We start from the raw sequence: 27,081 nt of genomic DNA, 5'->3' as shown, positions 1-27,081 counted from the left end.
CTGGAAAAAGACCACAGGCAAATGAGCACGGGAACTAAAAGCCATGGAAAAAGGAGAGATGATGGCCCTAAGGAGGGTCTAGAGACTGGTTTAGTCCTTGTGTTCTGTGGCTGTGTGCCTGTTGTAATATTCTTTATAGCTGGCATTGTAAAAGAGTTTTTGACATTTAAGCATGAGATAAATGTTTTATTTTTTTAATTGCAAAGCTATAGAAATCTTCATGGTTGGAAATAATGAAGGATTTGCTAAGCACAAGTACACTTTGCAAAAGGTTTTGCTAGAACCTGTTTTCCTCTTTAAGCTAGACAGATGTGGCATTTCTTGACATTTGTTAAGAAACAAAAGGCAATTTTGACATAAAAAAAAAAAGAAAGACTTGAACATTTCATTGGGAAAGGCCAGTCAGAAATGTACTGGCATTCAGGCCATGTTATCCTGGTTGGTCAGGAACAGCACCATGGCAGCCTAGGTAGCCGGCAGGAGAGCCAGCCCTGAGACATTGTAAGTGACATGAGTTCAAGTGCTTCTTACTGTGGAGAATTTGTTTAGCATTGGCTCTAATGGTTCCATACGTGGTTGATTTTAATGCCTAAAATTAAATGTTAAAAAACTGTATTAAGTTAAATGATTCTCAAATTGTGTGTGTATGTGTGTGTGTGTGTGTGTGTGTGTGTGTGTGTGTGTGTTACAGTGTTTGATTAATCAACTATTTAAGTATAAGACATTTAAATTTGACCTTTCATGCAGCGGGAATTAACTTGTAAATGAACGTCATAGTGTCCTACTTCAAATATACCAGACTGATGTTTATCCTTCACATTTTTCCTTTCTCACCCCAGTGTGATCAGGATCAGCCTCAAGAGCTGGCATATGCTTGTGAACCTGTGCCTCCATGTTTTTCTGACCTGTGTGGTCTTCGTGGGAGGAATAACCCAAACCAGAAATGCCAGCGTCTGCCAAGCAGTAAGTCCCAGAGAAAAATGTAAAAGGAGAAGTGCTGATACTTAAAAATGACTTCCTTTTTCTCTTTTCCTAGTTAGGGCTAACCCTGAGTTCTCCCCCCCGCCCCCAACAATTACCAGCAAACTTCACGCCTTGAATTTTACCATTTCACCACAGAACACCTCCCTGGGCATCTGCTCTCTTGGTCCTTGGCAACGATACTTACCATGTCTGTTACAGAGACTTAAAATACTTTAAAAATCATAACTTGTATAGAAAGAAAAGTGTCATTTTCTCACAGGACTTTGAAAATTACTTCACCTGTTTTGATGAAAAGTGTAGAAATTAGGTTAATAAACATTTTAATTGTAATTATTTAAACATCTAAAATTAAATTATAAATACAATTAAATATTTCACTCTTGCTTTCAAATGCTATTACATTTGGAAGCTTATTTATGACATGTATAACCTATTTCTTGTATAAGTGTAAAGAGTGGAAACTCCTCCTTTTAAGATTAGATGAGGGCATTTGTGACAGTTCATGCCCATCTCCTATTGTCTGTATTGGTTCGCATAGTGGAGGGTGTGGCGTACAGCCAGGGCTGGACGAGGGTCCCAGGTCCTCCGAGGGAGGTGCAAAGCACTTTGTTCTCCTGGGACTTTGATAGTTCTTGGGTACACCAGTGGGCTAGGCTGTGAAATCCACTGATTGTTTAGGTTCATCCATGTCTTGAGTGCAGTTTTATATTCGTGCTCAAATCAGTGTGCTTTTGTCTGAACTTCTTGTGAGTACTCCTGTATTATACACAGTTACAGGTGGTTGGTTGAGGTCATTAAAGGCGCCACCAACTAGGTGCTTCCCACTCTGGCTCCTCAATCAGTTCAGGTGTCTAATGTGGCTTTAGTTATGGAGGAGAACTAAAAGCGTGAGCGACAGAGTAGATCGGACCATGGACTCAAAGCTGGAAGTGATACGATCCTTTCCTGGTGTGATGCCAAATAATTGTTTTATCCTTCATTTTCTGGTCTTTTTAAGTAGCCCAAGCCTCTGACTCCCGAGTTTCTAGGGTTACAAGTGTCCACCTACACACTCCACTTGGCTGTTGATTTTCTTAGTTATGCATGAAGGTGGTGAATCTAGTTGTCCCTTTCAGTTACCCAGTTGCAACATATTAAATACTGTGCCAGCTGCATTTGTCAGCCGTCTTTCCTGTCTTCCATCTAGAGAATCGCTGTAGTGACACATAAGGAGCACTTGGGAAAATCCCATTCGTAGATGTTAAAATCTTTCTAAACTTTCACACTAACCTCTACAAGGAACTTTAGAAAAGGCCTTTAGAATAACGTACCTTGGAAGGGTTAGCGTGAAAGTTATTAGTACATAAATACATACATTTAAAAAATACGTAAAGTGAGTCACTGAAAATTGTCTTACTCCAGATCACTAGAGCTGTTGCATAGCAGGGGCATGACTCATAGTGGGTCTGTGTGACTCAGCGCCTGCACCCAACACTGTCTGCCTTTGCCAGGGGCAGAGACCTAGGTAATCATCCCACATGGGCACAGATATCCTGTTGCTGACCATAGGACCACTGGTTCAGCCTTTCTTAGATGAATCTGTGTGTGGCGCACACAGCTAATACTGCCAGCTGAGTATGAATACGGCTGCTACAAAGAGAAAAATCGAGTCACACCCAGAATCACAGGCATTCACTAGTGGAAAACTAGTATATAATAGTTGTGTATGCGACCCTACATTGGGTTACTTCCAGTTAAGCTCTCTGGTTTATGAGAGTTTATATTTAAGTAGCACATACAAAAAATGGAGGTCTTTAGTATAATTCTGCCTGTTGTGTAGCTGTGGAAATTGTTGTCCTGTGGTTAAGTGGCTTCCTTAAGAATTAATGTGTTGCATTTATGAATGGTTCACATGCCCTGTGGATTCAATTACTTGCTTCAGACCATTTACAAAATTTCCATATAGGCCATTGATGACTTGGAAGGAAACATAATGGTAAGATTATGTTTAGTGTGCAGCCCAAGGTAGGGAGGAAAACCCAACAGGGAATTCCGCATCCCAGCGCAGGCTCTCGCTCCTGAGATCTCAGCTGCCCCACTTGTATGTGGTTTTTTTTTTTTCCATTTTAAATGATTTTTTTTTTCTTTTAAATAACTCTGTTATTAGATGTCATGAGATTCCTAAAATTTCCCATTTGGTAACAGCCATTTAACTGAAATTTTTATTATCCTTAAGTGATTAGTTTTCTGGGAATTTAGAAATACTATAGAAATGATTGTTTCCCTCTTTAGAAAATGCTACACCATACCTTTGGTGTGGAAACTAGTTTAGTTCAACCTTTTTTTTTTTTTTTTTTTTGACCTTTCTTCAAAAATATTCCTGCAGAAGGAGAGCCTATCATTTTGAGTCAAAATCAATGATTTGCCATAAAAATCTTGGTTTCTAAGCACTGAATTCATTTATGGTGATTTGACTTTCAGCATTTGGTGTGACTGCGGAGAGCTCAGTGGGTTATTTTGTGCCTTTTGTTCTACTTCAGTCTATAATTTTTTCCATTTCCATGTGGCCTGACAAAACTGACTAGGGACCAAGGAGACTCTTACATCCTTAGGAAGACAATGACCTGTGGCTTGGCTAGTTTGGCCAGTGGAATCCCCCTCCCCGTACCTCCAAAGTTGTGGCTACCTCCAGAGTTGTGGCGAGCACTACCCTGGACAGTGACTGCCTTGAGCTTTCCTCATAGAATAAGAATGAGGCTTTGCTGTGGGAGTCAGCTACACACTGCTTCTCCTGATGCTGCGGACGGTGGTGTGCATACTGTCTTTACTGACCTAGGTCTGATAGTGCCAGGTGAGTTGTTTGTGTTGAGGTTGGAAAGCCATCTATTTAAGATGAGAAAATTTTTTCTTGGAGATTTTCATTAGTAGAATTTTATCTGCAAATTGGGTAAGGAAAAAAGAAAGATCAAAAAGTAGCAAGTCAGCGGTTTCTTAAGAGAGCTGGATCATGTCCTAGGTGCTTCATGATACATGGTACTTCCTTTACTTTAGACAAGACGTTCTAATCTTCTCATCCCCTCTCACATTTTCATTGAGAATTTCATCCTCAATGAGACTTGCTTCAAACACAGAGCATCATATTTTACTCTTAGACCTGTATGGCAGCTCTGAGTGAGAACTCCAATGACTTACTCTTTATACCTGAGTAATTACCCTTGCTTGCTGTTCTTGCTTATGTTCTGGATGCAGAGATAACCTGGCATCCTTGGAAAGGCCCTGCTAGGCCTCCTGTCGCCTAGTACTGAACTTTGTGGTGTATTAAGGGTCACCTTGAGTACATGTGATCACCTGTAGGTTTCCGAGACTCCTGGTTCTTAAGAAGGTCACGTCTTAAGAATGCTTAGTGTGGCTGGGAAGGTAGCTCAGTGGTAGAGTGCTTGTCTCGCATGCATGAGGCCCTGGGTTCGATTCCTCAGCACCACACACATAGAAAAAGCCAGAAGTGGGAGCTGTGGGTCAAGTGGTAGAGTGCTAACCTTGAGCTGAAGAGCTCAGGGACAGCGCCCAGGGCCAGAGTTCAAGCTCCTCGACTGACCAAAAAAAATGCTTGGTGTAATTAGCGGCTGAAGGACTTGGTCATCAAAATACACCCTTGTAATACACCCTTGTACTGCTTTTTAATCAAACATGTGAAAACTTGGTTTGCTTTAAGATAATGTGTATCTTTCAATCTTCCCTGTAGGTGGGGATAATTCTTCATTATTCTACCCTTGCCACAGTACTATGGGTGGGAGTAACCGCTCGAAATATTTATAAACAAGTCACTAAGAAAGCTAAAAGATGCCAGGATCCCGACGAGCCTCCGCCTCCGCCGAGACCCATGCTCAGGTATCCTGTCTTCGTCAAATTGTCTTAAATGTGTATCTAATTGTGTATTGTGTTTGCTTTAGTTGAAGCCTGGTCATAAGATAGAACAAGAAGTACAGAAGTAAAAGAATGAATGTAGGAGCCGCACTGTCATGCTTCTGAATGTGGGTTCTTTATTTTCCTGATGAGGCGGGGCGGCCTCAGCCTCCACAGCCCTCCACCATGTTCATGCCCACGCGGGTCTGCTGCTGCCTCCTCCCTGCAGGATGTCATGCGCGGGCACTGGCCATGGCCTAGGGCACCAGAGGGCTCTGTGCAATGTTAACTGTTAATGTTTATTGCCTTGAGGTCATGCACGGGTCATGGATTTTAATCTCAAGAGGGCAGCAATTTGTTTACTTCCTGTGAAAGATGAAACACATCCAGAGTTATGTCCTTCTTTCCCATTACAATAAAAAGACGAATAAGTGAAGCATCATGCTGGGATGAGTAGAACTCTCACCTGTGATGACTGAGTTTTGGCGAGTAGCTGGCTGCGGGCTAAAGTCTTGAGGGCTCCCCACATGCCCCGTTCTAGAGGCTTTTACAGGAGCTGGACTGGCTATGGGCCTGGGGGGCCCTGATATAGAAGACATGGAAATATAAAGCTGCCTTGACCATCCAAAAAAAGGAACCCTCAATTTGGCCATGGGGACATGATGGACTCTATGCTGGACCTCTGGTATGAACCTTCCTTTGCAGTCCATTAGCTGTCCTCCAAGTAATGCATGCCCTTTGGCTGGGCTCTAGGCTCCAGACCTCTGAGCCCCATATTAAAATACGAGCAGCCTCTGAAGATTTGTAACCAAGAGAATAGCTGAACACAATTGTTGTTTTAGTGTGGCCAGATGACATTAGTTGGCATGCCTGACCTGATAATAAGGAAATCTGCTGAGGTCAGTACCATGGTCTACATGAGAACTGAAGCTGTCTAGAGTGTCCAGAGAGAAGAGAGAGCACAAGTTCAGGGGGCATGAGGCAATTTCCTCAGGATTAATGGCAAACTGGGTTGAAGAATGTATGAGCGTGAAGAAGTTGAAGGAGGCTGCACACAGCCTGCTCCAGTTTACTAGGCCGCTCAGAGATCTGGTGTTCCCACCACCTGAGAAATGATAGAGGAGGGAGGAGGAAGGGAGAGGCCGGGGGTGGAGGGTGATGAACTCACCAGAGCTTTCTCGTGGTAAGCGTTTGGTTTTAGAGGTCTAGTGCTTAGGAGACACTTCCATGTGCTGTGTTGAAGCCATAGGAAAGATTGGTTAAGGAAAGAGTACAACTTGAGCTACATCCATGTCTTATCTGTGGGCCATGGAAGAACTGCTAGGAGACATAACACCTGATAGTGTAGATGGTTCTGGGGCTACGGGTACAGAGTGCCCTGGCTGCTGGTTCAGGACCGTGCCATGCAGTAGGAAGCCGACCGTTGTTAAGCACAAAAGAGAATGATGAGAAACCATAAATAGAAATATGTGCCAGGGTCTTTGCTCTATCCCATTCATTGTAGAGGGGAGCTGTTTCTGAGGAAGCAGTAGCTGCAGAAGTCAGATTCTAGCCCTCTGATGAGTACCCAGCCCCGTCTGTTTCTCTGTTTTTGTTTTTGTTTTTACAGAGATTCAGATATCCTTCTAGGCACAAAGTTTTTTTGTTGCAACCAGCTACCACCCTGTCTTCTTCAGTTCTAACCACTACTCTGTGCCCTTGGCTATCACCAACTGCCCTACTGGGAAGAAATCAGGGCATTCTGAACACTAGTTTCTGGCCTCCCCAAATCCTCTGTTGTTCTCCGTTGCCTGGAGGGGATCCTTTATGCAGAAGCTGGAGGCTCAGGATGTGCCAAGTTAATCGCTAAACATGGTTACAGTTGTCTGAACTCTGAACAAGATCTTAATTGTAACAACTTGAAAAAGAAACTACTTCCCCCTAAAATACAAAGCTGAAACCCTATCCGGCTGCCGTTCTCCACCTGTCCACAGGGTGGCAGGAGCTGACCAGCTTTCCTCCCCTTGGAAATTTCCCAGGCCTTGTGCTTTTAAAAAAGATTTTTTTAAAAAAATATGATCATATGTACATAGTTATTGAGCTATTATGATCCTTTGCTAAGACCATTTAAAATGATGGCAATTGAAATGAACTCCAAGATAAGGACACAAGTTTTTTGTTGTTTTTTGTTTTTGTTTTTAATATACTATGTGAAGTTATTTCTTTTTTTCCTTCATTATCCCCTCTTTGTTTTATCGCCTGTTGTCAGTTTTTTATTTTGGCATCGTGTGTCTTGAATGTATGTTCATCTGATTTGGGGAAGGGAAGAGGAATAACAAAATGGTGAGCTGAAGGACAAAGGGTGAACCAATGCCACACTGATACTCACAAGTCACTATGTTGGAAATGAACTTTACAACTTTGTGGGAGGGGAGCCAGAGAAGGAAGGGAAAACGGGAGAAAACAAGGCAGGGGGTGACAATGTTCCCCAAGAAATGTATTCATTCTCTCATGTACCTGTAACCCCTCTGTACATCACACAATAACCTTTTTAAAAACGTTGGATTAAAAAAAGAATTTTTTTCTTCCAGTTAAAAAAAAGCAATCTGTCAAAGGACTCAAGGTATTATTGGAGTAAATAATAAATAATTTTTAAGGAATGAGTTCGGAAGTGTGGAGACACTGAAAAATACACCTTAAGAAATGAAACAGGCTAACGAGCAAGTGTTCCCGTTCTTCCCCGTTCTAGGTTCTACCTGATTGGTGGTGGAATTCCCGTCATCGTTTGTGGGATAACAGCTGCAGCAAACATCAGGAATTACGGCAGTCGGCCAAGTGCACCCTAGTGAGTATTTTGTATTCTCTATGTACCTGGCCCATTTGCTCCTCTTGTCAGCATTTCTAGGTACTACAGTTTAGCACACCTTCCTAAATCATGTTAAATACTTGGCATCTAAGCTGGTTCACCATGTTCTCTCCTAGTTGTTGGATGGCATGGGAACCCTCCTTGGGAGCCTTCTATGGACCTGCCAGTTTCATCACTTTCGTAAACTGTATGTATTTTCTAAGCATATTTATTCAGTTGAAAAGACACCCTGAGCGCAAATATGAGCTTAAGGAGCCCACAGAGGAGCAGCAGAGATTGGCAGCCAATGAAAATGGTGAAGTAAACCATCAGGACTCGATGTCTTTGTCTCTGATATCTACGTCAGCCTTGGAAAATGAGCACACTTTTCATTCTCAGCTCCTGGGGGCCAGCCTCACATTGCTCTTGTATGTTGCCCTGTGGATGTTCGGGGCCTTGGCCGTTTCATTGTATTATCCCTTGGACTTAGTTTTCAGCTTCTTTTTTGGAGCCACGTGTTTGAGCTTCAGTGCTTTCGTCATGGTTCACCATTGTGTCAGCAGGGAGGATGTCAGACTCGCATGGATCATGACTTGCTGCCCTGGACGGAGCTCCTACTCAGTGCAGGTCAATGTGCAAGCCCCCAACTCCAGTGGGACGAACGGCGAGGCACCCAAGTGCACCAATAGCAGTGCAGAGTCTTCATGCACCAACAAAAGTGCATCGAGCTTCAAAAATTCCTCTCAGGGCTGCAAGTTAACAAACCTGCAGGCCGCTGCTGCGCAGTGCCATACCAATTCCTTACCTTTGAACTCCACGCCTCAGCTCGATAATAGTCTAACAGAACATTCGATGGACAACGATATTAAGATGCATGTGGCACCCGTGGATGTACAGTTTCGAACAAATGTGCACCCAAGTCGCCACCATAAAAACCGAAGTAAAGGCCACCGGGCAAGCAGACTCACTGTCCTAAGAGAATATGCCTACGATGTCCCGACCAGCGTGGAAGGAAGTGTGCAGAATGGCATGCCTAAAAGCCGGCCAGGCAATAATGAGGGCCATTCACGAAGTCGGAGGGCTTATTTAGCCTACAGGGAAAGACAGTACAACCCACCCCAGCAAGACAGCAGTGATGCTTGTAGCACACTTCCTAAAAGTAGCCGGAATTTTGAAAAGCCTGTTTCAACTAGCAGTAAAAAGGATGCATTAAGGAAGTCAACCGTTGTCGAACTTGAAAGTCCACAGAAGTCTTACGGCCTCAACTTAGCTGTTCAGAATGGACCAATGAAAAGCAGTGGGCAGGAAGGACTCGCCTCACTCAGTCCTGATAGCACTGGCAATGTTAGGACTGGGTTATGGAAACACGAAACTACTGTGTAGTGTCGCTGGGCATCCTTGGCAGAAATCGATACGAACTGCAATTGGCACATTCCTTTAAGCTATGGACATTCAAAAAACCAAACTGTTTACAGCGACTTTAGGGATTCGAAACAATTTTGAATTTTGGATTTTACTTATTTTATGTCCCTACATTGTTGCCTTTTTTTTTTTAAAGGAAAATGAAAGAATCCTTTAACGCATTATTTTTACATTTCAAAGTACCAACAGGATATTTTGGGAACCTGAACTGTAATTTCCTAGAATCTGTAATAATATCTACTTAACATTTCACGCTTGTATTTAATAAAATAATAAGTGTTTGTCTTTGTGTCATTTCTATTTTCATATTTTATCCATATAAAAGCATTTCACTGTTTGAATGTTTTCTGCAGTAAGTTATTTAAATGAGAATTAACTGTAAGTCTCTTTATTAGGCCTGTGGGTTAACTATTCCAGTTCTGACATTAAAACCATTAGACTCTTGAGTCGGCATGTTTTATAAATGTCCCTTTGACTCTGCAGGTTTTAAAAATAATCTCAGAATAGTATTTTAAGTGCCTATAAAGAATCTTGTCCAAAGTTGCATAGTTTTACCACATCCCTTTGATGCTATGAATACTGTTTCCACACTTTTGTGGCTTTGGGGTGGTTTATATTTGAGTCAATATTTCTTACTGAGTATTTTTAGTGAGTGCATCCTGCACGTGTGTTGCTCGAAATATAAGTGAACAGCTACCACATAAGGCTCACGTTCACTCGTTTGAAATCAGTCTGGATGTTGGCTTTTGCTTGCGCTTAAACAGAGCAGGTTTCTTAGGTGGATGCTGAAGTCCTGACCTTTGCGTTCCGCTCCTCCGTGGCAAAGCAGTGCCGTTCCACACGTCATCAGGAGTTGCCGCCCACACCGCAGTCCTTTCCCTTCCTGTCCTCAGACTCCCTGGGTTCCCAGTTCCTGCGCAGATGCAAGACAGTGCTTCAAAAATCGCACAGCTTAGATCTATTTTCAGCAGAGTCTAAAGGTTTGAATCAAATCAGACTGCAAAGTACATATTTAAGAAGTGCTAAAAGAGGCAAGCAGCTTAACTTGATAAACCTCAAATTCGGAGATTAACTGCTTCCTTACAGAGCGTTCTCAGGGACACTGCCAAGGCCTCATTCACTTTGCCTCAGGCCCCTGCATTAGTAGCAAGTTATTTTGCTTTACAACAATAAAACTAATACTCTTTCAGCCTTGTTTTTTTTAAAGGTGTTAGAGACATTCTCTTTTGGAGGGAAACAAGGCAGCTAACCAAAAGATTTTCTACTTGTACATTTTAACATAGAATGGTATTAGAATCCACACAGTGCCTTTAAATGTACAGGGTCTTCTGATTCATTGATATATTTCTTGGGGGCAAGACAATTGAAAATGACCAAGATTAGCTAGTTAGAAGTAGAGTGAGCCAGGCACTGGTAGCTCACACCTGTAATCCTAACCACTCAGGCGGCTGAGACCTGTAGGGTCACAGTTGAGAGCCAGCCTGCGAGTGAAATTTGGTGAGACTTTACCTCAAGAAAGGGAAAAAGTCAAAAAACCATGCTGGAGGCATGGGCTCAACTAGTAGAATGCTAGCCAAGCAAGCAAGCTAAGCAAGTCAGAGACCTTGAGTTAAATTCTGGTACTAGCAAAGAAAGAGTATAGGGGAGGGGGAGAGGAAAGGGGAAAACAGGAAAGAAAAAAAGGTGAGTGAACAAGAAGTGGGGGGGCGGGGGAGAAGAAAGAATGAACAGCCAGGTAAAATGATTAATGCCTACGATTTCAGCCACTCTGGAGGATTTTCAGTGTGAAGTCAGCTTAGGAAAAAAGTTAGATCTCATCTCAAATGGATGTGGTAGTATAAACCTGTCATTCCAGCTATGACAGCGGCTATAAGTAGGAAGGTCATGGTCCAGTGCCAGGTAAAAAGCAAGACCCTATTTGAAAAATAAAGTGGAAGGGGATAGAAATGTAGCTCAAGGCATAAAGCAACTGGTCTAGCAAGCACAAGGCCATGAATTTAAATCCCAGTACTACTACTCCCAAATGGAGTAAATTGATTTTGTCTCTGCTAATTTTTTTCGCAATGCATTTTATGTAATGTATTATCACAGTGTTGAGCCTGTTTGCCCTGTTGGCCAGCTGAACTCACAGAGAGAACTTTGCTACTGTTCTTTTGCCCACCTTTTCACAGGAAGTGAGGCATTTTCTTCCCTGGAAATGTTCTCTTTTCCTTATTTATTAACTCCAGAATAACTTCCTATATAAGCCATAAAGAACAGGAGTTGGAGTGGAAGAAGACATGAAAAGAACACAAAAAGCTCTTGAAGAAAATGAAGATTTCACTAAAAATGTCCAGAGGGTTGTGTTCTAGAAAGTAATGAGCAAGCACTTTGCGCAATCCACAGAATTTTATTGAATTAAAATTTGATGTTAACACACGGGATGTGAATAATACATTGTCTCGCTCTACCTTTGTCATTTATGATTTATGACTTGTTACTGGCTTTATTTTTCATAGAATTGTAAACTGATAAGACATCTCAGTTTTCTTAAAGAGATCTTTGACTCAAAAAAACTTGAGCTGTTTGATGGCCATTAAACCATGTCCAGGATAAGCAGTGTGTTTGCTGATGTGTTTGCTTAAATCTCATCCTATGTAGTTTCATAATGGACTGTAATGGATAATGTCAGTTGACATAGGGGAACATACAGTTTCTTAGGCTATTTCATGAAAGGTATTTTTAGAACATCCCATATAATATGTGTGCTAAGCATGTTTTATATTAATATACACACATATACATACCTACATATAATGTGTATATATTTGTTTATATGTATTATTTATATTACTTGATGCTAACCTACATTTTAGTTCAAAATTTGTTTTGTGTATGAGTACTTTTGTGGTGCTTTCTGTTTGTTTAAATGTGTGTATTAATATTTGAAGTAACTAATAGGTGGTAACTGATCTCTAAATCCTGAATATTTAGATGTTTTGGATGTAATATAACTATTATGTGCATGTTCATTGTATTTATATAAATAGGAGACATAGCAAGCAACATACATGTCAGTACTCTTGAAGACTGAAGAGAGTATGAAAGAAAATTCCTCACTTCTGTGGAGATGTGGGAAAAAGAAAAGCAGCAAGTTCTCTCTGTGTACTGACTTAACAGGGCAAACAGTATGAAGAACAACATTAAAGCAGGCCTGTATATTTCAGGCATTGATTTTTAGAATGCCCAATATGAATTTATTTGGTTAAAATTACAAAAGATAAGGATGTAAATTAACTTTACTTTAATTCAACTAAATAATCAGGGAAGAATACATACAACAATAACCCAAAAATATTTTTAAAGTTATCTTTTTACAGTTTCTAAGATTTTTGTTTGGTTTTGCTTTTTGAGACAGATTCCTGCAAAGTTTCCAAGGCTGACCCAGAGTATGTAATCCTCCCACCTCAAGATTTAATTCATTTAATTTGAGCATAGTCAATTCTCTGCCATCCATGGATTCAACCAAGTGTGAATGAAAAGTAGTGTTTTTAAAGCATCCGTATGAATGGATTTTCTTGTCAGTTCTCAATCAGCACAGTATTGTGACTGTGTAGTACATTGTCTGGATACTTTAAAGTAATCTAAAGATGACTTTAAAATATAAGTGAATATGTATAGGTTATAGGCAAATACAGTTCCCTTTTATACAAGCAACTGAAGCAATCGGTACAGTTCTGGTCCTGAGACAGTCCACACAGACTCGGGGATGAGTGCTTCAGCCCAAAGCTTTTATTATTTTGATGCTTCCTAAGCTTGAGGCATTCTATCCCATTTGCTTGTTTTGCTGTATTGTCCTTACCATTTATGTTAATGCAGTCATGTAGATCAACTTGTTTTCATTGAAATATAAATAATAAGCCCATAGATTTGCTTGCATTCAGAAACACATTTAATCATTTCTGAAATCTTCAATCTCATCATATGTACGCCAAATTAGGTATACTCAAACTGATCTATCCTGAGGTAAAATTCTCACTGAAACCCAAGTACAATGGTGGAATAGGCATCCAATAACAATTCCCATTCCAAAAAGGAGAAAACAGGGATGAAGAAAGGTGACAAGTCTCCAGTAAGTCTAAAGCCTAATGAGGCAAATCCCATTAGACTCTAAGAACTGAACACAATCCTCCTTAGTTTGACGTTTTGCCCTCAAACAAGAGTGGCAACACTCATCATTAACCTTAGTGACTCAGTAATAAAATCACCACTCCCTCCTGTGATACTGTATTTTGTTGGCCTGGAGGAATGTTTTCACCAGAGACATAACAATGGTTCTATTGAACAGGACTTGAGATCAACTACCTGATTGCTTGGAGCTCCTTGTCCCTACCAATCAATGGGTAAAGGAGGAAGTGCCTTAAATGACTGGGATTAGGGATCCTGACTTCTACGTGGGCTGTGGGGTTATTATTCAGCAGTAGAAATAAGGAAGAGTACATCTAGAATATGCCTCAGGAATTTCTTAGCATGAATAACAAGAGTGAACTGTAACAAGCCAATTTGGACTAAGCTACTAATGGCCATTGCCCTTGGGTAATGAAAGCCTGGGTTGCCCTACCAGATAACAAGGCAAATGTTTGCTGAAGGAAGAGGGGATTGGAAGAAGTTAGTTATATATACCAGTGGTAGTTTTAATACCATGTGACCAGTTAGAGAAATGAGTGTTTATAGTGAGCATGTCCTCCTTTTATTCTGGATACATGTGCATACATATGTAGCAAATACCTTTGCTTCTTGCCCTTATTCCATTCTTTAACAGTTAGACAGATTAACTATGTAGTAGTGTGTTGTTAATTTTACATCACAGTATGTAATTATGGGGTATGAAGAAAATACAACTTGGGACTTTGCCTCTTCTGGGAAGGGTTTAGTGTATTTGAGATTTTCTGTATGAAGTGTCTAATGATGTTGAATAATGCTGTTATTAATGTGTGGCAGTTGTGTTTTGAGAAGAGGCATGGGAAGAAACAAGGTGACGTGTGTAAGAATGGAAGTGTCCCCAGATGATACCAGCAGTTTTGATGGTAGACTTTAAAGAAGACGGGCATTCCTAGTGTGGTTGGGATCAGCCCATCCATTGAGGGTCTGAGTGGAACAGATAGCAAAGGAAAGGAAAATTTAACCCCTCTCCCTGCTTTTATGAGCTAGAATGTCTTTTGTCCTCCACTAGGACTCCCATTGCTGCAGAGGGCAGAATGTGGGACATCTTAGTGTATCACTACAAAGAGTTCTATGACTTGACTAGCGTGTAAACATTCTACTAGCCTATGTCTTTAATTTCATACTGGAAATGTACTTGAAGGCTCATTTGCTAAAGATTTGGTTTGGTCATGGTAATGGTTAAGCAATGAGCCTGTAATTTATTTGCTCTGGTAAAAACTGAGTTGAATCAGAGCTGTTGAAATTGTCTTTATTTTCTATAAGCATATTACACTGCATAAATATGTTTACCTCTCATTAACCTGAGATCAAGATACAGAATATTAGTCATTCCAGCAAAGCCCCTTCGTGACTCTTTCCAGTTACTGTATTCCTCTAAGGTAAGCACAACTCGGCTACCATATAAAGATTTACTGTATGTGGTTTTGTTTGTCTAGCATTTTGAGATTTGTCCATGTTACATGCAGCAGAAATCCACTTTTTTTCCATGCTGGGTGGGATTCATGTGATTATCAGAATCCCCATTCTTAGTATTGAAGACATATGGTCTTGGTAGGTATAAGAACTTTTTTCTCTTGCATATAGATCAAAACCAAAGAAAATGTTCTACTCAGAATAATTAAACCTCTCTCACCAGGAATGAATGAGAGTTTTGGTTACTCCACATCCTTAATAGTATTACCTGTTCTGGTAGGGATAGGGATGGCATCTCCTTGGCTTTAATTGCATTTCCTTATGGATAATGGTCTGGATCTCTGTGTTCATGTTGGCTAACAATAATCTCTTCTTAATTCTTCAAGCCTGATTTAATAACTGAGTTGTCAGTCTTTTACTCTATTATGCCTAAATATTTAATTAATTTAAACCTAAATAATTATTTCTCCCAGTTATTCCTCTTCTTTTTAATGTCTTAAATGTTATCTTTGTTTTTGGACAAGTTCTCACTATGTAGCATAGTCTAGCTTTCAAACTTAAGATCCTCCAGTCTTATTGTTCTGAGTTCTGGTATTATTGGTGTAATCACCATGCTGGTTATTTATTAAATAACACTTCCTTATTTTGAAGAAGCACAGAATTTTTTTAAAAAAATTATGGTGAGTGCTTCATGCTTATTGTCATTACCAACCACAAAGTTAAGAAGATAAACATATTTTCTATTTTCTTTTAGGAGGTTAGCCGTGTGTGTGTGTGTGTGTGTGTGTGTGTGTGTGTGTGTGTGTGTGTGTGTGTGTGTGTGTGTGTGTGTGTGTGTGTGTGTGTGTGTGTGTCACAGGGTCTGGGCACTGTCCCTGAGCTCTTTGCTCAAGGCTAGCACTCTACCACTTTGAGCCATAGCTCCCCTTCGTTTTCTGGTGGTTAATTGGAGATTGCAATCTCAGAGACCTTCCTTCCTAGGCTGTCTTTTTTTTGGGGGGGGGGAGGTCCAGTCATGGGGCCTGAACTCTGAGCCTGGGCGCTGTCCCTCAGCTCTTCAGCTCAAGGCTAGCGCTCTACCACTGGAGCTACAGCACCACTTTTGGCTTTTTTCTTTTTGCTTATGTGGCTGAGGAATCGAACCCAGGGCCTCATGCATGCAAGGCAAGCACTCTACCACTGAGCTACCTTCCCAGCCTTTTTATCTCAGCCTCCTGAGTAGCTAGGATTATAGTCATGCGCCACCAGCATGTGGCTACGTTGACCATTTTTGCACTCACATTTAGCTTTGTGGTCAAAGTTGAATGAAGTAAGAAAAGCCTAAGTCCTATGCCAGTACCATACTACCTGATTACTGTGGCTTTGTAGTAATTTTTTTGTTGTTGTTGTTTGGTCATGGCTTGAACTCTGGGCTTGGGTGCTGTCCCTGTGCTCTTCAGCTCAAGGTGAGCGCTCTACTGCTTGAGCCACAATGCCACTTCCTATAGTAATTTTTAAAAACAAAATATGAGCTCTCCAACTCTGTTCTTTTTTAAGATCCCTGTATTAGTTGGCTATAATCACAGAAACAAGATACTACAGATTGGCTGACATAAAAGACAATGTCACCTTTCTGAAGATCATTAAGTCCAAGATCAAGGTGCCAGCTGGCTTGTTTTCTCCTGCATTCTCTCTGGTTTGCAGATGGCTACCTTCTCACAATATCCTCACATGCTTGGCATTTCCTCTGTGAGCCATAACCTCTGTGTGGCCAAACTTCCTGTTTCTATGGGCACTAGTTAGATTAGATTAGGGACCACCCTAAAAGTGTTTAATTGGGTGTTGTAGTTTGGATCCAGAATCTTGCCCCAAAGGTCCATATATTAAAAGCTTTGTCCCTACCTTAGCACTGTGCAGAAGGTGCCAGAAACTTAAGAGGAAGGAGTTAGAGGGAGGTTTTCTATGATTGATGGCATGCTTTGGAGAGAACTTAGAACTCAAATCTCTCAATTCTCATTCACAAGATGAATAGCTTTGTTTCCACCATGAATTCCACACCAGGATGTGGAAAAAACAGGACCAATTGACCATTATCAATAATACTTCCAAAGCTGTGAGGTAAAAGCGATCTTTTCTAAATTGACCATCATGGCAGTCCTGCAACAATGTGGAAGCTGGCTAGCAGTGAGTTTCTCCCTCACACTACTGTGGTCAGGCATATTGCATGAAACTTGAATTTTATCCCCCACATATTGAGAAGTACCAGAAGTCAGCATCTTTGTCTTTTTCCTGATTTTAGAAAATCTATTTGGTCATCTAGTATTGTCTTTCCTATATGAATACATGACTGTATTCAATGTGCTTTTTTTCCCCTCTTGTATCTACACTTGTCAAAGAAATTGGTCTATAATGTTTTCTCTTTTATTTTACTGTCTTTGCTGTGTTTTGGATCAGTGTTTTACAAGATTAGAATTATAACTTTCTTAAAAATTTGAAGTTTTTCAAGTACAAGCATGAACCACAAGTTCCTTTTTGAGAAGATTTCATTGAAGTTAATATTGATACTGTTGTTAAGAGATATTCTCTGTCAAGTTTAGTTATGGTGAGTTCTATTATTTTCATAAAGAGCCTCTGTCTTTTAAAAGTTGATGAGTTTATTTTCAAAGTTCTTCATGTTGTCTTCACATCCTTTAGAGGTGTATACAAATTCTACCACTTTTATATCTAATAAGCCTGTTTCGTATTTCCTTCATTAAAAATAATCATTGGGTACTTTCATTAATTTTTTGTAGGAAACCAACGCTGGCATGATTGATTTTCTCTCCGGCATATTTTCTAATGTACTGATTTATATTATTTTTGGCCCAGTTTTACCCAAGCTGCTACTGCTGCTTCCTTTGTCGTTGTCTCCTCTTCCTCCTCCCCCTCCACCTCCTCCTCCTCCTCTTGTCAGTCATGGGGCCTGAACTCTGGGCCTAGGCACTGTCCTTCAGCTTTTCAGGTCAAGGCTAGCGCTCTACCACTTGAGCCACAGCGCCACTTCCAGCTTTTTCTGCTTATGTGGTGCTGAGGAATTGAACCCAGGGCCTCATGCATGCAAAGCAAGCACTCTACCACTGGACCACCTTCCCAGCCTTGCCTAGGCTTCTTAAAGTAGATCTTGAACTATTTTTTGTCTTCTGAAAATTACATTTAGAATTGCATTTTCCCCAATGAATATTTCTGTAACACTGTAAGCAAAAGACCCATCCATTCATGTAAATTCTGTGAGGTATATATTAATACCTTTGTTGTGGTTTGAGTGTATCCCCTGTTCCCAGAGATATGTTAAGGTTTAGTAGTTGCCATTGTGAGGTGTTATGGGTGAGGGAGTTCACTCTTCTGCTTAGGTATATGCAGAGTCTTTGGGAGGTAGGTGAGATGGAAGAGTTAGTTCATTCAGATGGAGTCTTACATAACTGAATCCTAAAGGAAGGGGAGAGGAGATCAGGAGACAGACAGGCACGTGAATGCCACAATAATATCCTTCACTGTGACTGCCAGATGACGTTCTCCAGCTTCCAATCTCCAAATAAAACTTCTCTTTATAAGCCACCCAGTTGGTTGTATTATGTTAACAGCCACAGGGGGAAAAAAAAGAAAGACTGATATTTACCTGTTTTCTTACAGAGACAATAAATCATTACTTCTATTTTTCCCTAAAGCACAGTGACTAACTACTTTTTCAAACTGTTTTTACCTTTCCACCAGATTGCCTTAACTACTTAAATTGCACACTCTCCATTTAGATAGCTTCCTCCTTCCTCTTCTAAGCCATTAGAAATTTCCCCAGAGAATTCAACATGGGTAAGATTCTTGAATGTGCTCCCACTTGAAAATGCAATTTCTCATGTACATGCACCTCTGCTTAAACAAACACTTAAAAGTATGTCACTGCCAAACAATGATTTTCAAGACACAGTTTAGATAATCTCCTCACATAGAACACTCCCCAACATAGTTCAGCTTTATGAACAGCTGGAGAATTCCTGAAACTTTAGAATTGCTACAATCAGTGAAGGGAAAATATTAAAGAGGAAATGGTGTTAGTCAGATAAAATACACTTACTTTAAGCTTCCTAACATTAAATGCAAATTATGCTTGATAAATGATGTTTATTTGAAATTTCCTTCATTTTACTGACTAAAGGTTTAAATTGGCAAGCTCACACTATGGTAGGTGATTGCTGCTTTTTTTTTGAATAAAGATCTTATCTGTTAATACCACTACAGGAACAGAATAGAAAACTCTCAGCCTACAGGAATATGTAAACAAGATGACCAAATAAAGCTACGGGGCTGGGTGGTGGAGGGTACCACCTCCCTAGGAAGAAATAGGCCCACATTAGAAGTTGAGAACTGTGAAGTTTATGCGTCGTGGTCTGGACTCCTGACCTCCTAGTTTGTGACTATACAGATGAACTCTTTACTGCCACATCCTTCTGTGGTTGTCCCCAGCCAGAAATGGCAATGTAAGTGAAATCACACTCCAGATACAATAAGGCAGGCACAGTCTCCAGGAGTCTTACATGTTAACGTGATTCTATCCCAGTGTTCTTGCTCCCCATCTTGTACACAGCTGCATTATCAGTTAAGCCACAACTTCAGACCTTGTGCCATTTTTGACAGCCTTGGACTGTAGTCTGCCTACCTCTGTATTTTATGTAGGTGGGATCAGAAGTTTAACCCAACACATTCAGCTTCTGTATTGAGATCCAGTCTTTCTAACTCCTGAGTAGCTGGGATTACAGGCATGTCCCACCATTCCTCACCTTCTAATTTCAATGTTAACAAAAGAAATACCCCAGATCTGATAAGTGCTTAATTCTTTGTGTGGATAACTGCTATTTCTCATTGAGGGAATGTATATAAAAATGTGGAGACAACTTATTGAATTACATTTTATGTATTTTAAATAATGTCAATGATTAGACTATTAGAGATGTGTTTTAGAATGAAGAAATACTTTGTTTCATACATTTCTTCATACAATATGTCAGCTTTATATATCTGAATTTAATATTGTGCCAGGTGAGATTTGCTCTCCAACTAAAATTATTCCTTTTCCTATGGCTGAATGATAGTCCTTAATTCAAGAAGGAGCAGTATAACTAAGAGTGAAAAGCCTATTCAGAAGCAAAAATCCTCCCCTAAAAATACACTTGTGTTTTGCAGAATGTTACTCATTTAACATTCACCTTTGAATATTGAAATTCTTTTTGACTCATCAAATCCATTCTGTCATAGCATAGAGGACATGCTTTAAGAATTTAGCAATTCATGAAGATCCGTTTATAATGTCATACTTTCTACTTTAGTGAAAGAGTTACATGCAGGGTGTTAGAGTAGAATTCTTTCTGCTTCCAAGTCAACCAAGGCTGTTGGGATACCAAAAAGATCCTTAGGAGCCACATACAAGTGTCTAAAAGAAATGCAAAGGAACTTATCTTGTAGGGGAAAGGGTCTCCTAGATTGATAAGGTCCCAGACTGTGAGAAAAACTAAGTCAAGAAATTGACCCTTTACTAAAAGGGTCTGTGACCCTTTTAGTATTTCACACAGACTTCAGCCCTATCTCCTATCCCGCCCAATTAGAATGTCGCCTGCTGTGTGACGTTGTGCATCCCACCCCATGATTGATTGCCTCCTGCTTCAAGGGAGTAGATTCCTAGGTGTGTACATTGTGTATCCTCCTGTAGCTGTCTTGGTAATAAATCTCCTGAAACTGTCTTTGTAACAACCCCCAGCTTCAAGGATGCAGGGGCATATGACATTATGTTTTCTGGGATGTACAGCCCCCACGAGTAAGAACATCTGCCTGCTTTGTGTGGGGACCCCAAATTTGCATGGCAATTCAAACCAGAATGATAGGTTAGTTCAAACAGTTACTATGAGATGGACTGTAACCCCACTGGCCACTGGCATAGATATGCAGTCCTTATGTGTGTGTTACAATCCCGTTGGCCACCTGCTTGTGACAAGGCTTGACCACATAGATTTTGCCTTTAAAAACCCTAGCTTATGGGCTGTTCGGGGTCGCAGTTTCAGCTCCCGAGTCTGTGCTACGTCCCTGGCCGGTCAGCTCTCCACTTCCCCAATAAAGTCATCTTTTTACATGAGGCTGTCTCTGAGTGGTGGACTCTTCCCCATAACAATCTCTTTCCACTTTAGCCCTGTTAAACTGACTGTAAATATCCAGTCTCCAACTGTGAATTTGCACCTTGAGGAGCAAACACTAACAAACACTAACACACACGTGTTCATGTGTGACAAATCTTGAAGGTCTGCCATTCCAAGAGAGGCCAACAGTTCAGAGTGTGTGAGAAAGGTGTGAAGATTGAAGATTTCCCATAGACCAGAAATGGACTTTGCTTGAAATGGAGTTGACAAAGAAGTACCGATCTCTCTTAAGGCCATGCATAGGGTAGCCTTTATTTTTGCTCCCAGTTTGGATTGCTCCTATTTGTTTAGCAATGATACTTATCAGATTTTTACTCTTGCTGGTCAGTACACTCATTAGGCAATACAGCCTATGTACATTAGATGGCTGGAACTCCAGCCCCTGGAAGCTCAGAAAATTATTTCACTTACATTCCTCCGCTGAGCATTAGTTAGTCTGGAGCAGATCCTTATCACATTCCTGAGCTTTTCCTTTGCATGGCCCCTCAGCTCTGGTTCTCTAGAAGATTCCAACTGCATGCCTCTTTGTGAATTCCATTCTTCCCCTCATGACCTCTGTGATGCTCTAACGCTGCTTCGCTTCATTCTCCCAGCATGATCTGTATCTGCCAGCAGGCAGATCTGATTGTCCACGTTGATTGTTTCATCTTCTCTTGGGGTCATAGCTCTTTGATATATATTTTCTGATGTTCTAAACAGTTGTTTCCTCTATTCAATCCACTTTAGTTCCTTACAGAGAATGACTTACAGATGAATATGAAGTCCTAGTCCGGTAGATTTTTAAGCAACTTCTCATGTAGGTAGGTTATTAACTCACTATAGAAGTAACCAAGGTAGGTAAAACTTGGCTCAGAATGCAGTTCCTGTTTGTAAATGGATCTTTAAAAATAAATTCTTGTACATTAGAGGAGGTTTTTACATAAGGTAGAAACAGAGGCCCTCTGGGCTATGAAGAATGTAGCTCAGTTAACAAAGCCAAACCATGTAATTAAGTACCATTAGGTTGGTCCAGGAAGCATTAACGCTGAAGATCTGTGTGACTCTGTTCTTCCCTTCTAAATCTGGCAGAACATTTTTATTGTCCATATGCCTCTCAATGATGCCATTTTCATTATTTCTCTGAAGACAAAATCTGAGTATATTTTGAGGAGCCATTAATTGTGGTTGGTAGGACTTTCAGAAACTTAATTTTCTTGGATCCTTTTATCTGACTTGAAAGTACATAAGCCTCTCTCTCTTTTTTTAGCTTTATGTAGCACCCTCAGGTGGCATTAACTTGGAATTATTCATTCATTTAGAGAAGCCAAAGATATATAGTAGAGATTTTGTTTTTGACTTTATTACAGAAATTTTATTTTTCACAGATATTGGATCCCAAATGAGAAGATAAGTAATTTTAGAAAGGATGAGGAAATATGCAACAAATATAAAAACCAGTAAGTATATGAGATTCTTTTTCCTCTCAGATTCATTTCTGAATACTCAAACGGAGAAGTTTTGCTTTTGAAACTGCCTGTGTCAAAACCCACCATCTATACTGCTGGTATACCCTAGTCACAGTTACATTGTGGACACAGTTTTCCAGAGACAGGATCAGAACCAGAAACAGAAATGTAGTCAAGAGTTGGATCAGTGCTGTTCAATTGTTCCTTAACTGGTCTGATTCAGAGAGACCTGTATGAAATGATTGCCTTTGGGGAGTTTGAAATGAAATCATTTTCATAGGACACTCAGATATTAAAGCACACTAACACAAGTACTGTCAGCTTGAACTGAAGAGGACAGTTAAACATCATAAAAAGAAAAGAAAAAAGAAAGGTAAGGAAATGAAGGGAAAAGAAGGAAGGGAGGGAGGGAAAGAAAAAAAAGAGAAAGAAAAAGAGGAAGGGAAAGAAAGAGAAAGAAAGAAGAAGGGAAAGAAAAAAGAAAGAAAAAGAGGCCTCTAAATCCCAATGTTCTATGTCCAGGAAGACAACCATGAAGTATAGGACTTTTTTTTTTCACTGAGAAAGAAAGCTACTGCAAAGTGAGTAAAAGAGTTTCAAGATTGGACAGAGTTCTTCAGGAACCATGGGATCCCAAATGTGGAATATTTTCTGCTCTTGGACAGCCTCTAGTTGGTTGGGCATGGATGAATTGGTATGGTAGAATTGGCATGGATGAAGTCACTGGATGATCATTTTGCCTCTTTTTTTTCTTTTCCCTGGGGTGCTGAGCATGGAACTCAGAGCCTAATTGTGCAGGCAGAGACTGGGAAATTCTAGAGCTAAAGCCTTCATACAAGGCATGTGGGCAGGTGAACTGTATGTAGGCAACATAGACTATAGTGCGGAATGACCTAGGGTAAATGGGAAATAAAACCAAATGGATGAAGAGACTATAAGATAGCCACTAGCAACAAACAACTCTGTCAATCATTATCTAGGGCACTGAGAGAAATTGTGAAGTAAACAATCAGACAGCTGTGGACAGTCTTAAAGGAATTCTAAGGGAATTAAAAATTTTCAGGAAGAATCAGAGTTGACAAGTTATTTCTAATTTCTAAAACTGAGAAATTTCTACCAACTGTCCATACTTTGAAAATAAGGCAGAGTCCATGGCTAACTGATCTACTGGAAAAGGCAGAGTGAGTTTTAGATTTGTACCACTGATGGTTTTCATTGGCAGTGAAGGAAAGAACCCCTCCCCCACCAGAAAGGATGGCCTGAAATCAACAAGGAAAATTACTAGCAGTGTGAGATGTGAGCACCACATGTATACTCCCGCTTTCTATTTTCCACAGCTCTATTCCGAAGGTTCGAGTAGAGTTAGGAAAGAAGGCCTACACTTCTTTTTTTTTTTTTTTTTTTTGTCGGTGGTGGGGCTTGAACTCTGGGCCTGGGCGCTGTCCCTCAGCTCTTCAGCTCAAGGTGAGCGCTCTACCACTTGAGCTACAGCGCCACTTCCGGTTTTCTGGTGGTTTATTGGAGATAGGAGTCTCACGGTCTCTCCTGCCCGGGCTAGCTTTGAACCGCGATCCTCAGATCTCAGCCTCCTGAGTAGCTAGGATTACAGGCGTGAGCCACCAGCGCCCGGCTAGGCCTACACTTCTTGAAAGCCAAGAGGTGGTAAGAAACTGTGATTCATTTTGTTTGTACTGATCTGTGCCAGGTACCCAGGGGTAACAGTTTCTTACTGTTTCCTACACAAAGTAGAAAACTGGGAAAGATCCTGAGAAAACTTTTAAATAGATTGTTTATGTGAAATGAACACCTAGAAAAAAGAATGAGCTGAAGATGTGAATGTTAACAAGGTAAAGTTTAATATGGATGAATGAATAATTGTGACTTTTGTGAAAGGAAATTGGCATTGCAAAATAGATGGGAATGAGACCTGGCCCAGAAATCTCCAAAGAAGATTCTAGGAGACTCGAGGGTTTTACTTGGCAGCTTGCTAGGAATTTATTGTGATGTAACACAAAAGAGTAAATGGGCTATTAGGTAAAATTATTAGGATGTATGCTTGCAACCCCACAGGAGTGATAGGCTTTGACTAATCCATGAGCTCAGGCCCCAGAGCACTACAAAGACACATAGCTTAGGATGAGGGAGTGAAAGAGAAGAAAAATATGAGTTTCTTAGCCTAGAGAAGAATCAAGAGTGATTATTATTATCACTGGCAGTAAGTAAAGCTGTTTTATTAGCTCGTGTGTTCAGTGGATTACATGAAAATTAACATTAAACCCTAATAATGACCATAGTGAATAACTACCATTATTATCATTTATATTGTAGGAGGTTGTCCCCTCTCAGCGGTGACTTTGTTTACCATAACTGATGTCAGTCCTGTACAGTGAGATGCTTTCAGAAAGATCGCATTCATGTAACTTAAAAAAAATATGTCGGTATAATTTGTGGCGGGGAAGGGGAAAAACAAGTCGTTTAAATAAGGATACAGGTGGACCCGTTGCAACAATGAGAAGTACAAGTTATCATGTCGAAAACGAACTTTACAACTTTGGTGGGGGGGAAGGTTGGAGGGGGCGAAGGGAGGCTGGGAAGGGATGGGAAACAAAGGAGGAGGCTACAATGCTTGATAAGAAATGTACTCATTATCTTGCCCATGTAATTGTAACCCCTCTGTACAGTATTTTCACAATAAAAAAATAAATCAATTTGAAATATTATTTTGTGGTACAAAAAAGGGGAGCACAGAAATGGAAGAGGAAAAGTGAACAAATGCAGTCATGGTATTCATATACACTATGCAGAAAATGAACCATGCAACTTGTGGCAGGGATGGGTGGGGGAAACTGAGGGAATGTGAAGGAAGGGATGACATTGTCTGGAAAGAATTATACTTATTTCCTGACTTATAAAAATGGTAACCCCTCTGTAGAACACCTTGATCATCATCATTATATCCCATAAAACTCATCAAATTAAATCAAATTAATCAAATAAAAATCATTTTATTTATTAGCATCAATTCGTTGTATAAGAGGGTTTCATTTGACGTGTCTGCCTGTGCATATATACTTACCTTCATCACACCCCTACCATAGCTCCTCCTCCTGCCCCTTGACTCCTTTTCCAGACCAGTCTCAACCAGCTTCATTGTCCTGATACAAAGTATTTGGACCCTATTCACACTTCACTCTCTCCCTTTGTCTACCCCTTCCCACTAGTGACCCCACCCAAGAAAGCCTATTTTACGTGCCTGTTATTCATCTTTAAAGCGCATACTGATTGTTTAAAGGGTGTTTCACACATGCATAGATAGTATTTTAAGCAGACTGACACCCTCCACCCCCCCTTGTTTTCCCTCTCACTGTCTCTATCCACAGTAGCTCTAATATTCAGTTGTTGACAGTGAGAATTTTTTTCTGATGTTTTCACTCACAGATCAATATGTTTATTGTTCACTTTCTAACATTCTTTTTCCTTCTCCTCTCAAGCATTCCCAAAATTGTGTGTGTGTATGTGTATTTCATCATCCTGCATCTGGCTTACTGCACTTAATACAATAGTCTCAGATTATATCCATTTCCCAGCAAGTGACATAATAGCATAACTTCACCCTTCTTAATGGCTGAATAATACTTCATTATGCACATGTACAGCATTTTCTCGATCCACTTGTCAGTTTCAGGGCATCTGAGATGTTTCCATAGTTTGGCTCTTGTGAATAGTGCTTGCGGCGAATAGGGATGTGCATATGCGTTGTATCCAGACTTACCGTTCCTCAGGATTCCTTAGGATCTATGTGCGAGAGTACTGTCGCTGGGTGGTGAAGTAGTTCCATTTTCAGGTCTGAGGAACTTCCGTGCGGATTTCCATAGGGATGCACTTCTTTACAGTCTCATCAACCGCGTATTAGTATTCCTTTCCCCCACATCCTTGCCTGCTTTTTTTCTTTGTGTTTTTCATGATGGCCATTCTGACTGAACTGAGATGAAATTCCAATGTCATGTTCCTTTTTTTTTTCTTAATGGCCAGAGAGGTTAAATATTCCTTATTTTGAGAAGTTATCTCTTCAGTTCATTAGTCCATTTATTCATTGGGTTGCTGATTTTCAAGGAATTTACTTTTGAGATTCCTAAATATTATTTATTAATCCTTTGTCAGGCTCAAAAATCATGAAGATTTTTCTTTCCTTCTGTGGAATGTCTCTCTAGAGCCTATTTCCTTTGCTATGCAGAAGCCTTTTAGTTTCATGCAATCTCATTTGTCAGTCTTTGTCCTGATTTGCTAAGCTATTGGTGTTCTAGTCAGAAAGTTGCTACTTATGCCAATATACCTCATATTTTCCCAATGCTTCCTGTAATAGTTTCAGTACAGAGGAAGAGCTTGCGATCTGGTTTCAATCTTCTCCGTGCTGGATATCCAGTTTCCCCAGTACTATTTGTTAAAGAAGCCATTTTTTATTCAACATTTTTTTTTGTCAAAAGTAGATTAATTTCTGCATCTTCTCTTCCCTTGAATCTCATGTCTTTTCATGTTCTGGTATCATGCTTTTTTTTGATACTGTGGCTCTGTAATATGATTTGAAGTCTGGTATTGTCTTATATCCAGCATTGCTCCTTTTACAATAATTGTTTTGCCTATTCAGGGTCTTTTTGCATTTATATGAATCTTAGGATTGATTTTTCTATCTCTGTGAAGAATGACTTTTGTG

General features: G+C 40.3%; 1 protein-coding gene across 2 annotated transcripts in view; it reads left to right on the top strand.

Moving 5' to 3' along the window:
* Adgra3 (adhesion G protein-coupled receptor A3) overlaps window positions 1-9,396 on the top strand; it is a 99,767-nt gene extending 90,371 nt beyond the window's left edge. For both annotated transcript variants that reach the window (XM_042674795.1, XM_042674796.1), the window contains exons 16-19: window positions 840-963; window positions 4,706-4,851; window positions 7,595-7,690; window positions 7,828-9,396. In XM_042674795.1, coding sequence (XP_042530729.1) covers window positions 840-963; window positions 4,706-4,851; window positions 7,595-7,690; window positions 7,828-9,073 — 1,612 coding nt within the window. In that variant the 3' untranslated portion in view covers window positions 9,074-9,396. The remainder of the gene's footprint in view (window positions 1-839; window positions 964-4,705; window positions 4,852-7,594; window positions 7,691-7,827) is intronic.
* The last annotated feature ends 17,685 nt before the right edge of the window (window positions 9,397-27,081 follow it).

This window comes from Dipodomys spectabilis, unplaced genomic scaffold (assembly GCF_019054845.1).
Source record: "Dipodomys spectabilis isolate Male_0828 unplaced genomic scaffold, ASM1905484v1 ptg000021l, whole genome shotgun sequence".
NCBI classification, from domain to species: domain Eukaryota; kingdom Metazoa; phylum Chordata; class Mammalia; order Rodentia; family Heteromyidae; genus Dipodomys; species Dipodomys spectabilis.
Note: the sequence above shows the minus strand (reverse complement) of the source record. Positions and strands in the feature narration are given on the sequence as shown.